The sequence below is a fragment of the Bombyx mandarina genome, chromosome 01, assembly GCF_030267445.1.
Source record: "Bombyx mandarina strain Sakado chromosome 01, ASM3026744v2".
NCBI lineage: Eukaryota > Metazoa > Arthropoda > Insecta > Lepidoptera > Bombycidae > Bombyx > Bombyx mandarina.
The window spans coordinates 10,155,037-10,170,951 of NC_143208.1; the positions used below are offsets into that span (position 1 = coordinate 10,155,037).

Consider the following 15,915-nt stretch of genomic DNA (forward strand, 5'->3'; position numbering starts at 1 on the left):
AGAATTCTCCGACGTTACGAGGAAACTGGCTCTAACCTACGTAGACCAGGAACAGGCAGTACTAGGTGTACCACAGCACGAGAAGATCGATACTTGGTGAACACCATTCTTCGTAATCGCTTTCTTACAGGAACTGAACTCACAAATCAGTTTCAACGCCTCGGAGGAAGTAACCCAAGCGCAAGGACAGTAAGACGACGACTTGCTGAAGCTAAATTGAAACCACTTAGACCTGCAAATGGCCCTAAGCTAGAGCGTGGTGATCGTATTTCAAGACTAATTTATGCCCAAAACCATTTAAATAGGTCTATTGAAGATTGGTCGAAAATTATGTTCTTCGACGAATCAAAATGTATGTTCTACAAGCACGATGGAAGACACAGAGTGTATATAAGACCAGAGGAAAGATTCAAGCAAGCATGTATAGAAGAAAAAGTAGCTTATCTTTTTTATTTTTTTATCGCTGGGGAATCCAATTACGGATACCCGGTCGAGGGGGGTAACGGACTGGGTTCTGTCGGACTCCAGCGCCTCCTGAGAGGAAGAAGGGGAGAAGAGAAGGGCCGAGGTCCTTCGTTTCCCCCAATTTCTCACAGGAGACTACGCCTTGAAAAAGGCGCGCGAAGCACTTGCCCCGCAGAACCGACTAACGACTAAGCCCCATCGACCTCCACCACACCGACTACACGAATCTTACGATACCGCGGTGCGCGCCAAAAGTCTCACCTTAGTCGGTACCCGTACTAATGGTAGGACGGGATCTCATCCCCGGGAAAATTCCGAAGGACGTCGTTTCGGGAGACACTCCGTGAGCGGCGCACAGGAGCCACCTTGCACCGCTTCCTCACCGGACCAACAGTCGAGTGCCGGGCGCCCCCGTAGCTGGCACTCGATAGTCCCTATGGGGGCTGAGCGGCGGGCTCTCGCACGCGCTGTCCATCCCGCCTTCTGCGCTGAGGAGCCAAAGAGGGATCTCATTCCCTTTCGCGCTCCTCAGCCTCACGAAACGCCATGACCAAGTCACAGAACCCGGCCATGGCCTCCCACGAACTCCAGTCCTCTACCATACGGGCGACGACAGCCCGCAAAGAGAGGTCCCGCCCCAGCACCGTGACGAGGTTTCGCCGCGTGCGTCATCGTCCGGGTGCCCGCACTGGTGGCAGCCCGGATGTGGCTCCCTTCCGCAGACTCTCCACAGATACCTCCCGAAGCACACATGCCCCGAAAGAACCTGGGTGAGGCGAAAGGAGAGCACGCCGTGTCGCCAGTCCGACCATGCCTCCAGCAAAGGCACCAGTACCTCGAGCGTGCGCTAACGAGTAGCCGAAGCTCGGCTGAGCTCCTCCAGCAAGCGCTTTCTCCATTTGGCATACGCCATACTACGCACAGCACGCCTCCACCGATCGACAGCTGACGGGCCGGGTGTCCGTTCCCGAGTCGAGGACTGGGTTCTCCGTCGGTTGTCGCGGCCAAGATTTCGGCTTCGAGGTCCCACGGAAAGGATCCGGCGAGGGCACAGGACACATCCTGAGAGATGGTGCGGTACCCCCTGATGACCCTCACAGCGAGCGCCCGCTGAGCTCTGTGCAGCAGAGCCGCGCTTCGCGCGGTAAGTGCGGGCGACCACACGGGAGCACCGTACAGGGCCATACTGCGCACCACCCCCAGGTACAGTCGCCGGATACCGGCGCTGCATCCACCGATGTTGGGAAGAAGACGGGTCAGTGCACCCGCCGTCCCCATCAGCCTCGGAACCAGCATTTTAAAATGGTGGTCGAATCTCCATTTGCTGTCCAGCACAAGGCCCAAATACTTGAACTTCGGCTCGACAGCAATGGTGATACCCCCGACTACGAGATTCTTGCCTTGAGGCGGTCCCTCCCGAGCCGAGTGGGCGAGCACACTGCTTCGGATTTATGGAGGGCCACCTCGAGGCCGAGTCTTTTTATTCGACTCACAATGAACACGTTGGGCCATTTATGGTCAATTTTGGTGAAGGCGCTATTTTTAGGCATGACAATTCCCGACCTCATACAGGTTTCATTGTGAATGATTACCAACAAGATATGAACATTACTCGCATAGAGTGGCCACCACGCAGCCCGGATATCAACCCGATCGAGCATGCATGGGACGAGCTAGGAAGATAACAACGAAACCCTCCCCCAATCACGCTTCATGAGCTCAAAATTGCTCTCACAGAGCAATGGGAGAATATTTACCAAAATCGTATAAGAAACATGGTGCACAGCATCCCAAGCCGCGTAAACGCAGTAATGGAATCACGAAGAGGCAATACAAAGTATTTAAAATTCAGGAAAATCATAATGTTGTACAAAAAGTCATGTTTCCTATTTTTGTTTTAAGGCCAGATCAGGAGATTTTTTTCTTTATGTAGTTTTTAATAAATAAAATGTAGAGACTTATAAATTTTATTACTTTCATTTAAGGGGTATTATATTGTCTATTAAACATCGTTTATTCTATTATGCCAGCCTTCTTAGTGTCCAAGATTTATAGGTTTCTTTAGGTGACCCATATTCATTGCTCTCGAGTATAGATAAAACACTTAGTGTACCTACATATAAATTTTGTTACCTACTTTTCTATAAAGGCTTACAAGTCGTAACTGATGGAATTATCTAATTCATTTAGGGACAGCTCAGTAATCGGTACCTTAACCTCGTCGACATTAATATGTTAGGTACAGGTACCTACATAATAATATGTCGGTGCTTATTCAAGCGTTCGATGTGATTGCAAAATTATAGATTGTTTTAATCAACATATATTTTTATTTCTTTTAAGAAAATTAGATTTTTCTGATATGCTGTGTCATTATATATGTATGTACCACTCAAATGTCTGGATCTTAGTTTACAAAGAAGTCTAATATAGGTACTGGGTTATATTTTTTTCGCCCCTCGCTTTAAATTTAAGGTTGCTATGGCCAAAGGATCTTACAAGGTGTGGGGTGGACCTATTTAGTCAAAAGATGTGACTGCAATTACGAGAAACTCAAAGTCAAACTTCGTCATCATCCATTTCAAGTGGTAGTAGTACTATTTATCAACTCTGCCTACCAAAGTAAAAAGCAAATATAAAATCTTTATGCTCAGGTTCCAGTTTACAGATTTAAAAATTAATTTAAATTTAGAAATAAATAATTAGATACTTAACAAACAATATATTTATTATAAATTATACAAAAGTCTACCTGTCTATCTAGCAATCTATGTCCACTTATAGATACTAACTTACAGCAGAAGCAGAATGTTTAGGTACCTATAAGTTCTGTCAGTTGCACTACAGGAAAATCATAGAATTTTGAAAAACGAACTTTCTAGCTTATGAATTTTAATTGTTATCTAATAACGTACCTAGGTATAAGACCAATTTAAAATGATTTTATAATAATTAAATAAAACATTGTTAAACTGTCGCTTAAGTAAGTAGTACCTACATATATTTATAGCGCTTAAATAATGTAACTACGCACTGTGTATCGGCCACCCGTTACACTTGTTTGTCATGATAGTTGTTTATCGCTGGAAATTCTATAAAAGGGGCTGTGTATCGCTCCTAAGCGGTATTTGAGTTCACGGTACGCGCCCAGTGAGTCGCTCCGTGGTATTAAGCAACAAACGCCGCATAGCAAGAAGGGAACATACAAAATGGCTTCAAGAGACCCCGCTACTGACCAACTCATTAACTACAAGAAAACTTTAAAGGTTAGTTAATAGGTTGAACCCTTAATTAGTACGTAAGTGTCGATTTGTAATATACCTAATTCTATCAGTCCACTGCTATCTTAAATAAACTGTGCTCTATTCTCTTTGGACTACATTAAATTCTTCAATTTAATTTAACAACTTTTCTTTGTAAATTAAAATTAAAAATTAATTTCAAGTTACATTGAATTAATTTGTAATCAAGGCTGTCATGTTCTCCATTTCCAAAAAAATATTGATGACCTTTGAACACTGATAGGTAAATACAATTCAGTATGCATTAATGCCCACCCATTAGCATTAAATGCATTAGTCAAGGTTTCTTTAATGAGGAATATTTATGATTTAAACTTGAGAATGTGCCATGCGAATTTAATTGTTTAATAAGTGTATAATCAGTGCATGTAATTACACATTCATTAATGCGCAAGTCATGTAGAATTTAATAGTGAACTTTGTAACTGTTGATTACTGCGAACAGTAGATAATTTTTCTTCAAAGAAAATGTAAATACTTAATTTACTGTAAATTTGTTACTCTGTGAACAGATTCTTAGAGTAATATTTATTCATACCTCTTTTTACTCTTATTCAATTAGTTGCGTTTAGCAGAATTTCATTTGCTTTATAATTTTATTTTATAAACATTTTAGTAATTATAAAATGTACGTTGTTAACTATATACTCCTTATATTATTTTATGTTTTGCTGCCCATAATGCTATTTTGTAGAAAAAATAAGTAAATTGCCCAATGTTGTTTCTTATCATTTGTGTTTCTGTCAATTTCAGGATTCTTCTGGTTTCATCACCACTAAATCTGGAGCTCCTGTTGGAATCAAAACGGCGATACAAACGGTGGGCAAGAATGGTCCAGCCTTATTACAGGATGTTAACTTTCTTGATGAAATGTCATCCTTTGACAGGGAGCGTATTCCAGAACGAGTGGTACATGCTAAAGGAGCTGGAGCTTTTGGGTACTTTGAAGTAACTCATGACATCACCAAGTACAGTGCTGCCAAAGTATTTGAGTCCATAGGCAAAAGGACACCGATTGCTGTTAGATTCTCAACAGTTGGTGGAGAGAGTGGATCTGCTGATACTGTTCGTGACCCTCGAGGTTTTGCTGTAAAGTTCTATACTGATGATGGAGTGTGGGATTTAGTAGGAAATAATACTCCCATTTTCTTTATAAGAGATCCAACATTATTCCCGAGTTTTATCCATACTCAGAAGAGAAACCCTGCGACACATCTGAAAGATCCAGACATGTTTTGGGACTTTTTGACCTTAAGACCAGAGACCATCCATCAACTTCTTTACTTGTTTGGAGACCGTGGTATTCCTGATGGCTACAGACATATGAATGGATATGGTTCCCATACATTCAAGCTTGTGAATTCTCAAGGTGTTGGGTACTGGGTAAAATTCCACTATAAGACTAACCAGGGGATTAAAAACTTATCGGTTGACAAAGCAGGTGAACTGGCATCAACTGATCCTGATTATTCCATTAGAGATCTGTATAATTCCATTGCAAAGGGTGATTACCCATCATGGACTTTTTACATTCAGGTGATGACTATGGCTCAAGCAGAAAGCTGTAAATTTAATCCGTTTGACCTAACTAAGATCTGGCCACATGCAGAATATCCTTTAATTCCTGTTGGTAAATTGGTTTTGGATAGAAACCCTAAGAATTACTTTGCTGAAGTTGAACAAATTGCTTTCAGTCCATCTAATTTAGTACCAGGAATTGAGCCATCTCCAGACAAAATGTTACAAGGAAGGCTGTTTGCCTATAGCGATACACATCGCCATAGACTTGGTGCTAACTACCTCCAAATTCCTGTAAATTGTCCATACAAAGTTGCTGTTTCCAACTACCAGCGTGATGGACCTCAAGCTATTCACAATCAAGACGACTGCCCTAACTATTTCCCCAACTCTTTTTCTGGACCACAAGAATGTCCACGTGCTCAGCGTTTGCAACCTCGATACAATGTCAGCGGAGATGTAGACCGGTATGATAGTGGCCAGACTGAGGACAACTTCTCCCAAGCGACAGCACTGTATAAACAAGTTTTTGATGATGCAGCTAAACAACGAGCTATTGCCAATATAGTAGATCACCTCAAGGATGCTGCTGCGTTTATTCAAGAAAGAGCTATCAAGATCTTCTCTCAGGTACATCCTGAACTTGGAAATAAAGTAGCAGCTGGTTTAGCTCCTTATAAAAAATATCATGCCAATTTGTAAAGGAATAATATAGAAATTGGTGCTATTTTAAATGGTGACATGTAGTGAATATTTTATCCTCTTTTGGGTTATATGATCGTTCTCATATTCGATCAATATTTTTTATTAATTTTGACAACTGTATAAGTACAAGCTGTAATCAATAAATATGGGAAGTTTCTTTTGAACACTAAACACTCGTAAAATGGGTAACTGAAATTTACTACGATGTAAATTTAATGGGTGTAAATTATGTCTGTGTTTTGAAACAAAAAAAATTTGTACAATTTTGCTTTTTTTAAGCTATAAAATCGGGTACAATAATTATCTATAGTATACTATTGAGGGTAATATAATATACATTTATTATTACACTGTTTTTTTATTTACTTCCAAATTAGGTTTTTAAGAATTTGTTTGATATAAATTATAGGTACTTGAAATTTGTTATTTTACTTAATTTAAATTATATTAGAGCAGTATTTTATTTCGAAAATAAGAAAAAACATTTTAATTAAAATGAAATTTAAACATTGGAAATAAAAAATTGATATAAAATACTTAAATACAATACAAAATATGAAAAAGATGTTAGAACTGAGTCATTAAAATAATCCTGTTTTCACAAGTAGTTCATTGCCCTTTTGAGATTATAAATTTATTCCTAAATTATTACAGATGTTGACTTTCAAAGCATGATTTTCAAGTATTTTCAAACACAATCCTTCTAAAATAGGTGTTAGTCTTAATATTCTAACAAACATTTTAAATAGAAAAATGAATGGCTCCAACGACTTCTTCTTCTTTATTTTTTAGCTTCGGCACGGATTGTGCATTAAGTAATAAGATTTTTTTAATTCGCCTTTTTAATTATTTACAGTTTATAAGTAATAAAAAACGAAGGAAACTAAATCGGGACATAACATAAATGATTAAAAACAAATTAAATTTACAAATGAGATGATATGTGATGAAATATAGTCTCACTAAAATTGTGGTCTTTTATTGAGACTTTTTCAGTGGATTTTTGGAGGATCCCAAGAAGCTACGTCCGGCGGCTTTGTTTTATTTACCCACATTTGTTCACTTTCAAAAATTCTAAAAAGTTAATAAACTACCGTTATTACACATTTAAACCTGAAGAAACTCTAAATAGACAAAATAAAACAATTCATACAACCTCGCTCCTAACGTTCCCGCCAAAAAGTTTTTGAATACGAGCTCAGACGCGGAACTAACTGCTGAAATACCTCGCAATATCAATGTTGCGCTGGGAGAGAGGAATGTTAATGAACGCACCATCCGATTTCGGTTTAAACGCTTTTGTAATGGAAATTTTGATTTGAAGAATGAATCACGTGGAAGTCCGCCTACACATGTGAATAAAAACGAATTAAAAGAGATGGTGGAAGCCGATCCGAGCCAAATCACTCCGGAATTAGCGGCATGGTTTAACGTTACCTTACCAACAATATTAACTCATTTGCGTCAAATAAATAAAGTATTTTTTTTATGAAAAATGGGTGCCTTATGATTTGACTGATCTGCAGAAAGAAACGCGTGTTGAAGCGTGTTGCCTTGTTGAATCGATACAGAAATGAAGGAATATTGGATCGAATTGTGACGTGTGATGAAAAGTAGATTCTTTATGATAACCATAAGTGAAGAATGCAATGGTTGACCCCAGGTCAAACGCCGCAACAGTGTCCTTAAGCAATAAAAAAGCTTATCAATAAAAAGGTAATGGTAACTGTTTGGTGATCTCAGCATGGTGTTATTCACATTATATACAGCTTTGCTTGCTTTCACACAGTTTGTAGAATTTAGATCACCAGAGCTCTATCGCAAAGGCATTAAATTACCTCCCTATTAGATGGCAGCATATGTTAACTGAAAAAAAAAACTAATTTCAATTTTTCAGTACAAATTGGCAATTTTATACTTTAACCCCCTTTTTTTTGGTCAGGAGGAAATCACCGGACTTCCGCCCTCCACTGGGGATGGAGAGCGGGGCATGTCGGAATCGAACTGACTAAAACCTGTCGCTCAACAACCGACGTCCGAAACTCGCATGACACAGAAGTCATAAAAAGGCAAAGGGGGGAAAGTGAAGCGTTTAGTGTAGAGCACATCACTCCCATCACCTTTCCCCTCGGGACGCCGGACCAGCGGTCGTCGGCGCAACGACCACCAGCCCTCTCGGCTGGCAGGCTATCCGAAGCCCGCCTAGATGGCGCCGCTTAGAGTGAGTTATCCTACGGAATACCCCGCTGGGTCAGAACCAGCGTGGGTCTTGCGTAAAACGCGTGCAGAGCAGCTTGCACGTCGTCTTCTAGGTCCCCTCGCCAGACTGGCATGTGAGGGGGACCCGAAACACTTAGAGGGCCAGGGCTTGGACGAGATCCGCCTCCTTGGCCCCCGCTTGACGGCGGCGGGCTTGTGCGTCCCTCTCCTTCTGAGAGATGGTGCACTCGCAAAAGTCAAGCATCGTCTTCCACGACTCGACGTCGTCGAGCATCGATGCTACAACACTCGGCAGCGATAAGTCGTTTTCTATTTTTGCGACGAGGACACGGCGCCACCCCTCCCATGCGGGCAGGCGACGAGCCTATGCTCGGCTGTGTCCAAGTCGCAACCACAATGTGCCACCATTGTGGTTGCGATCTGCCGTCGGCTCGGCTCTGATCCGGTGCAGGAACTCACCGAAGCAACCGTGCCCAGTGAGCACCTGCGTGAGCCGGAAAGTGAGGCGTCCTCTGTCACTATTCACTCAATCCACAAGGACCAGGCGAATCGCCTCGACAGTCCTAGACCAGCTGAAGGATCAGCCAGCCGTCTGGACCTTGACTCCAGCACGGACCGATACTTTAACCCCTAATACAAATAAATTTTATCAGTTTTTCCAGACCTGAATGTGTGGTTTTAAGAACAGCACAAACAAATAAGTTAAGTAGGTAATAATAAGTAACTAACTATTCTTAAAGATAAATATTATTAGTAGTAGTATAAACATTTAGATAAAATATTTAATAATAATAATAATACGAAGGTGTATTTATAACTATAATTTATTGAGATCGTGTTACCATGTATGATTACATTTATTACACAAGAATATATATACATACACACAAGAGGATTAAATCGCATGCGCGTTAAATAGTATTTAGGTATTTATTATCACAATATGAGCTACACGAATATGTAGTTATCTTATCATACGTTAGATCAAAAACCACGGATCATCGAAAGTTGTTTTGAAAAACATAATTTTTTAAATAGTGAAGAATTTAAATTAGTTACATAACAAGCAAGAGGAAATTTACAGATACAATAACTAAGCTGACAATTTTTTATTATCATCTAGCTGCTTGGTTTCAAATAATCAACAATAGACACGAAAATATAAACAACATGAATATTTAGGTATACTACAACAGCAATGAGGTAACGACAATGAAGTTTGCGAATCAAAACAGTAACTTTATAGTCTTGTTTTTTTTTAAATAACTACATAACCTTGTGTTTTAATCGCGTTATCAATTAATTCATAATAAAAAAAATGTATTTAATGTTGCGCTATGAATAAAACGACTTCGCACAAGATATTGTAATTGTCAAAAAACTAATAAATTACTAATATAGGTAACAATTTAAGTACTTTTAGATACGAGGTTACGATTGTAGGTATCTGATATTTGTACTTTGACTAAATTACAGTAAGTGTGTGGACATACAATTCAAGTGAGTAGCACGACCTTTCTAAGCCAGAGTTTTGTGGAACAGGTTTATCTAGAATTGTGGCTTGACAAACGAATTATTACGCAACATGACCAGATTTTTTTTGTTGACTTGCCTCATACTTTTATTTGATGCCCTAAAGAATATAACATAAGAATATAAACATGGATTGCCGTGGGTAAGGATGATAATAATATACTTTCTACATTTACTGTTAGACAGCTTGCTGGTTTTGGTATTGGCCTTGGTAACAATTGGTGTTGGTACCTAACTAAAGCGGTCGAATTAATTATCTGGTCGTGCCCATCTGGTGTTAATCGTTTTTAGGCCATAGAAACTATTAGAACGCTTGCGTTCTCTTCGAATGAAACTAAAACATGAATGTAGCTGGCGTAGCTGCTCACCTAAAGATTTAAGATTGGAGACTCTGGAGAATTGTATTAATGTATGGGCTCTTCTGCCTTTCAAATCCCAACAAATACATGATTGCCCCGTCACTAAAATTGGCAGAAAAGTGAATACGATAGTTAGAAGATCATAATTCTATTCCGAGGCCCCCATCCAAACGAACATGCTACTTGAATTATAGTCTCGGGTAGATTAAAATGTACCCCTGACCATTAAATTTCTATGCGAACAGTGTTTCGCGGAATTGTTCGTAGTGGTAGGTACGAATTTTAACGTTTTACTGTGACGCCCCTTGTCACTAGATTGCAGGTTAGTTCGCTTATTATTTCTTTACCTTCTCCCATTACATAAGTTTGTACATTTTCGAGAGACTAGTTATTTTTCGTGTCAATTAATATAAATAAGTATATTCTACCCTACCATACTGGCATGTACTCCCTTACCAAAGAGGTCTAGACGATGTTTTTATAGTAGGCAGCGATTTGCTATGTACGTTTTTATAATGGGCGGTCAACTGAAGAACAGCCAATCACATCTTGTACTCGTAATATACTATCACGGGCATTTAAGTATATTCCGAAACTTCATTACATTAAAAACCCTGAAATGTGACAGTTGCATGTGAAGTAAAATCACACTTTTGAGATCCTTTGAGAAATTGTCGAGAATGATGCAGTGGTCTTCCTTTTACGACTATTCCTGCGTATTCAGAGCAGAGTTAATCTTTGGACCCGTTGCTTTTATATACAGTGCATTTCAGTGAACCTTTTGGACCCCTATGTGACTCCTAATGTTACAATAGAAAATATACCGTAAACCTATGGAGGGTAGAGGTAAGGAGAATCATCTTATATGTGTGAAAATTTGAAAAAGTGTCGAGCTGTATGCTATAAATAACAATTCATAAACCTCTCACAATCGCGCTGGTGTAGACAATGGGTATGATGGTATGAATGTAGCAATTGTAACTGAATTAAATTATGCCGACTTCAAAAATGTATTATCATTTCGACTAAAATAGTTAATTATTGAAAATTTCAATAACTTACGTTATATAAAATAATGCAGTAAATATAAAAATATAAAATTATTACAAGACGCTACTAATTTGTCGCCACCCAATAAATTTCGACGGATACTTCAAATCCATATGTAGTTGATTAGTTGATTCTCCTTACCATATTTATGCGTTGAAATGCCATCTAGCGTCCCTTTCTGAACACTGGTACCCATATATTCTAAGAGAGGGCACTAGAATTTTTAATTATATTTTTACGTGTTTACTAATTGTACTACGTAATTGCGTCTTCTTACATCTAAAATGCACTAAAACAATATTTCCCAGAGTCGTTTTAATAATGAAATAATTAAAAACCCTAAAAGTTAAAACATAAAAATACAAAAAATCATTCTAATCGTTCCAGCGCATTTCGAGAAGTCTAACAGAATGAATCGATCATAGTTTAATAAAAACGTACAATCAAGAATTACAAACAACAGATCAGTTTTTTATTAAGTCATTTGGACCCTTGTGATTTTAATATTAAAATAGAAAAAACTTTGTAGCATAGATAATTTATGTTAAGCTTTATACCTTTTAGCAATGCCATCTAGCGTCTTTATGTACACACTAGTACCTATTTATTTTATGTGATTTATTATAGACTATGTTTATTATTTAAACCGTATACATTTACGAAAACGTTTTTACCAATAGTACTTTTCAATTTGATATTGGTAAACATCTGAATGATAAAATTTTATCTAAAAATAAAATATACTGCTTTGCGGTAGAAATTGTCACTATAGTGGTTAAAATATATACGTTTACAGTACGCCGTATCAGTAATTCGCAAATTATTAAAAATTTTACATTTTTTTTTATTCCAAGAAGTTATTGTCAATGTCGTTCATGAACACAAGTACGTATTTTCTTACAAAATCTATGGGATTTTAACATACAGATAGTCCTAATGCTAGCAATGCTTGCTAATTTATTTAATTTCACTTTGTTTAGTTTCTTTAAGATATTTGACATTTATAAAATATATCACATCTCCTACTGTAGTCGCCTTGGAATGGGTTTTCCTTGAAATTTCTTCCTATTCGTACACTCTTGACAGAGTGGTCGTGGTCATGCATCAGTCGGATCCTGCGATACCGATGCTCTCGCGATGCGACGCCATGTGGCCCGATGTTTCGCAGAGTGAGAGCAATCATTTATGTTGGAGTGAGTCACAGATTTTATGAGGTCGGTCCATCGTGTTGGAGATCGTCCGCGAGATCTTTCCTTGAAATTATTGATCAAATATTAACGTCAATATACAATACGTACTTCAACAGTTGGGAACCAAGAAGCTTATATTTACTACTGTCTACTATACAATCTCGGACGGTAGCTTTCTTCTGACACGTTTTCCGACCAGATATCCAATCCATATAAAGCCTCGTTGTGCTTTTTTCCCCCTATCTATTCGTTGGTAGCCTAAGGGATCATTCCAGCTACGCGCAGAAAACTTGAGAGAATTTTCCAATGCCAACCCTAGCGTGAGCAGTACTTCGCAGAATCATCCGCCGGATCGGAATTCCGACCCATTGAGAAGATTCGGCGAGAAACTCAGTGGGTTGTGTCTTTGGGTTAGTTCGCTTGTCGAACTCTTCGCCGTGCTTAAAAAGGCTAAAAGCATCGAGAGTGGATCCGGGGGATCCGACAAGACATGTTTCGGGCGACGGCAGCTTTGCGTTGCTGTCGCGTGGGTCGGAAATATGTAATTAGCGGCGGCAATAATAAGAGAATTATCGAGAGTGACGCGCCGCTTTGTTGAAGTAGCGTTCTGACGCTACCTTAATATACATACGTATCGGTTCTAATTTTAGATCGTCGTGAAGATCGACATTCCTTACGTACCATGGTGCTCCGACGGCTATCATGCAGAAACGGGATTGGAATACCTGGAAAGAGTTTATATGTGTGCGGGCTGCGTTTGCGAACACTACATTTGCATAGGTCATGACGGAACGTATGCAAGTTTTTTATTGTTACCACGTTACGAAGGGACAATTTTATTTACTTCGCTTGCAGATCATGCGGTAGAGTCGACCGAGCAAGAATACTGCTCGGTCACGTACTGTCTTGATGTGGGAACCGAATGTCATGCCTCTGTCGAGGGTGACGCCTAGGTATTTAGTTGATACGAGATTTGTCCTAAGAGAGATTGAGATCCCTTGACTCGATACCGAAACGAACGGTTCGACAAGAAGTCTCGTATGATGAGCACGAGATTGTCTGGCACACCCATGGTGACACAGTAGAGTGTTCGTCCGTCGTGAGGCGCTAAAAATCTGCCACCTCTAATACTAAATAAGGAACTCCGTTTCATTAACCATGATGACCAAGCTGTCAAGACTAGACTAGACTAAGAAAAAAAAATTACGTCTACACGAAGAGGTAAACGAAACTTCAAAGGGAATCCAAAAAAGGACTTTTTATATCTAACTTTATGCTTCTGATATCAAAATACATGCGCGAATCATTGCTTCTTTAATAGTTGGGTATCGATCATTGAAATAATACCTCTGTGCAAAGTATATTTTGTCATTTACTTTTGTCAAACAATATTTTAATAGGTTTTGACATGACAACAATTTTTATTATAATTAAGTTTATATAATAATTTACAACTGTCCAAAGTTATTTTAAATTTTCATGTAGATGTTTTTGAGATATTCATTAATGTTTTGATGCTATTTAACTGGGTGCACTCCCTACTATCAAATTTCCAAAGGTTAGAAGATTCATAAACACAAAATCTAAAGCATTTTTTGTATTTTGAATGTGTTTATATGTATGTATATCAAATATCAATCAATCTTCAATATGAATCAGTTGTGTATACAGTAATAATAACACGGTAGACTAGTTATGTAAATTTTTTTATAATTAACATAATAATGTGTATGTTGTAGAAATCGAGTGATCTACGTAGATATAGCATTTACATACATACACATGCATACATTTTACTGGTGGTAGGACCTTTTTGGCGCCGCACGAGTAGGTATCACCACCTTGCCTATTTCTGCCGTGAAGCAGTAATGCGTTTCGGTTTGAAGGCTGGGGCAGCCGTTGTAGCTATACTTGAGACCTTAGATCTTATATCTCAAGGAGAGTGGCCCATTTACGTTGCAGATGTCTATGGACTCCAGTAACCACTTAACACCAGGTGGGTTGTGAGCTCGTCCACGCATCTAAGCAATAAAAAAAAACATCAAATCTGCTTTAAAGGAACTTACAGGTCGAACGATCCGGTGGTAGATTCTGCGAAGCACTGCACTTGCTAGGGTCAGTGTTAGCAACTCTCCGGTTGGGCCCCGTGAGCTCACCTACAAACGTTAGGGCGAAGCTGAAATAGCCTCTCAAGGCTATCAGCATAGGCAGGAAAAAAGAAAACAGGTCGAACTACGACAAAAAAGTGAAGAAAAACAGTTTTAATTATCGTATGGTAAATATATTTTTACAGAATGGTTTGTGCGTACTGTCACAGAACACTTCGGCACGCTGAAAGTATCAAATGCTGTTTTTGCGAATCGAAATATCATACGAAGTGTATGAATGAAACGGCTAAAAGTATCTGCGAAGGAGGAGATCGGGGATATCAATGGAAATGCGCTGTTTGCCAAAAATCTGCAACAAAACTGTCGAATGAAGTTCAAAATTCTAAAGAAATTAATATAGAAAATACATTAAACTTATTAAGCGAAAAGTTTGAGCTTGTGAACAAAATACAACTACCTAAGCTGCATAATGAGCTGGCACACGTGAAATTGGTGACCGAAAGGATTGACAAGCAAAACGAGCAGATTTTGCAGGAAATAGATGAGATTAAAACTAAATTAAATGGAATACGTACCGTTAAACATAATAAGCATAGGTACAGAAACGCACATTTGGAAGATCGAGTTTCAAATCGTTTAGATGATAATGATAATTTACAAATGGTGAACAATACTGAAAAATCAGTCCGATATCGAACTAGGAGAAGATCTTATTTGTTGCATAATATGTTACGTCTTCTAAACAGTAGAAACAAAGTACGACGACGACGTTAAATGAAACAAGATATGTAATTAATAATATTGAAACGACATTTTTTTTTAAATAATAATCTGGATAAAAATTTACATAAAAACTATTTGATTTTTATTGAGAACACAGTATCGCAGTGGAACCTCGATGTCTTATTTTTAAGGCTATTTTTATCTTCCTTATTATAATGGAGTTTTTATTGTTCATTCGCTCTTGTCAGATAAAGAAAAATATGTCAGGAAACGGGATAGTGGTTTTTGAATCATGAAATACTACAGACATTAGTATCAGCATTATGTGTATAAAGTACAATATTTATCGTTACCCGCCTAGGGGATTCATCATCGAGCTCTCGTTATTAGGTTAAAGACTCATTTTAGCTACAACATCAGAGCAGCTCGATGCCGTCATAATATTGGATCGCCCATTATGATATCTGAGATTCAGTCCCAAAAACCGCAAACAATGTTCAATACGAACCCGCGGAACATTGACGTTAACCGAGTTTTTAAATGTGTCATTTTTTTTATGTAAAAAATATCTCCATCTTATTTTTACATCAAAGCAACTTATGTCCATATACAACAGGGGTGGCCAACCGGTAAATCGCGATCGACCGGTCGTGGCAAGAAAAAATATAAATACATAGAACAAACTGCGCAACGTAATCACCAATTGTTCGTAATCATCTTCATCTTGTATGATTTGTTAATG

The 15,915-nt window shown here is 38.6% G+C and overlaps 2 protein-coding genes across 2 annotated transcripts; both read left to right on the forward strand.

Moving 5' to 3' along the window:
- The first annotated feature begins 3,300 nt into the window (after positions 1-3,300).
- On the forward strand, positions 3,301-6,338 carry Cat (catalase). The gene is made up of 2 exons (XM_028177190.2): positions 3,301-3,731; positions 4,521-6,338. The coding sequence occupies exons 1-2, from the start codon at positions 3,675-3,677 to the stop codon at positions 5,985-5,987; spliced, it is 1,524 nt and encodes a 507-aa protein (XP_028032991.2). The 5' UTR covers positions 3,301-3,674; the 3' UTR covers positions 5,988-6,338.
- Positions 6,339-12,211: 5,873 nt separating this feature from the next.
- Positions 12,212-15,652, forward strand: LOC114245127 (uncharacterized). Its single transcript, XM_089729682.1, has one exon. The coding sequence runs from the start codon at positions 14,637-14,639 to the stop codon at positions 15,222-15,224; it is 588 nt and encodes a 195-aa protein (XP_089585808.1). The 5' UTR covers positions 12,212-14,636; the 3' UTR covers positions 15,225-15,652.
- Positions 15,653-15,915: the final 263 nt, after the last annotated feature.

Coding starts and splice junctions, on each gene's coding strand:
- Cat (XM_028177190.2), top strand. CDS start 3,675: ATGGCTTCAAGAGACCCCGCTACTGACCAACTCATTAACTACAAGAAA. Junction 3,732..4,520: donor ACTACAAGAAAACTTTAAAG/GTTAGTTAATAG, acceptor TGTCAATTTCAG/GATTCTTCTGGTTTCATCAC.
- LOC114245127 (XM_089729682.1), top strand. CDS start 14,637: ATGGTTTGTGCGTACTGTCACAGAACACTTCGGCACGCTGAAAGTATC.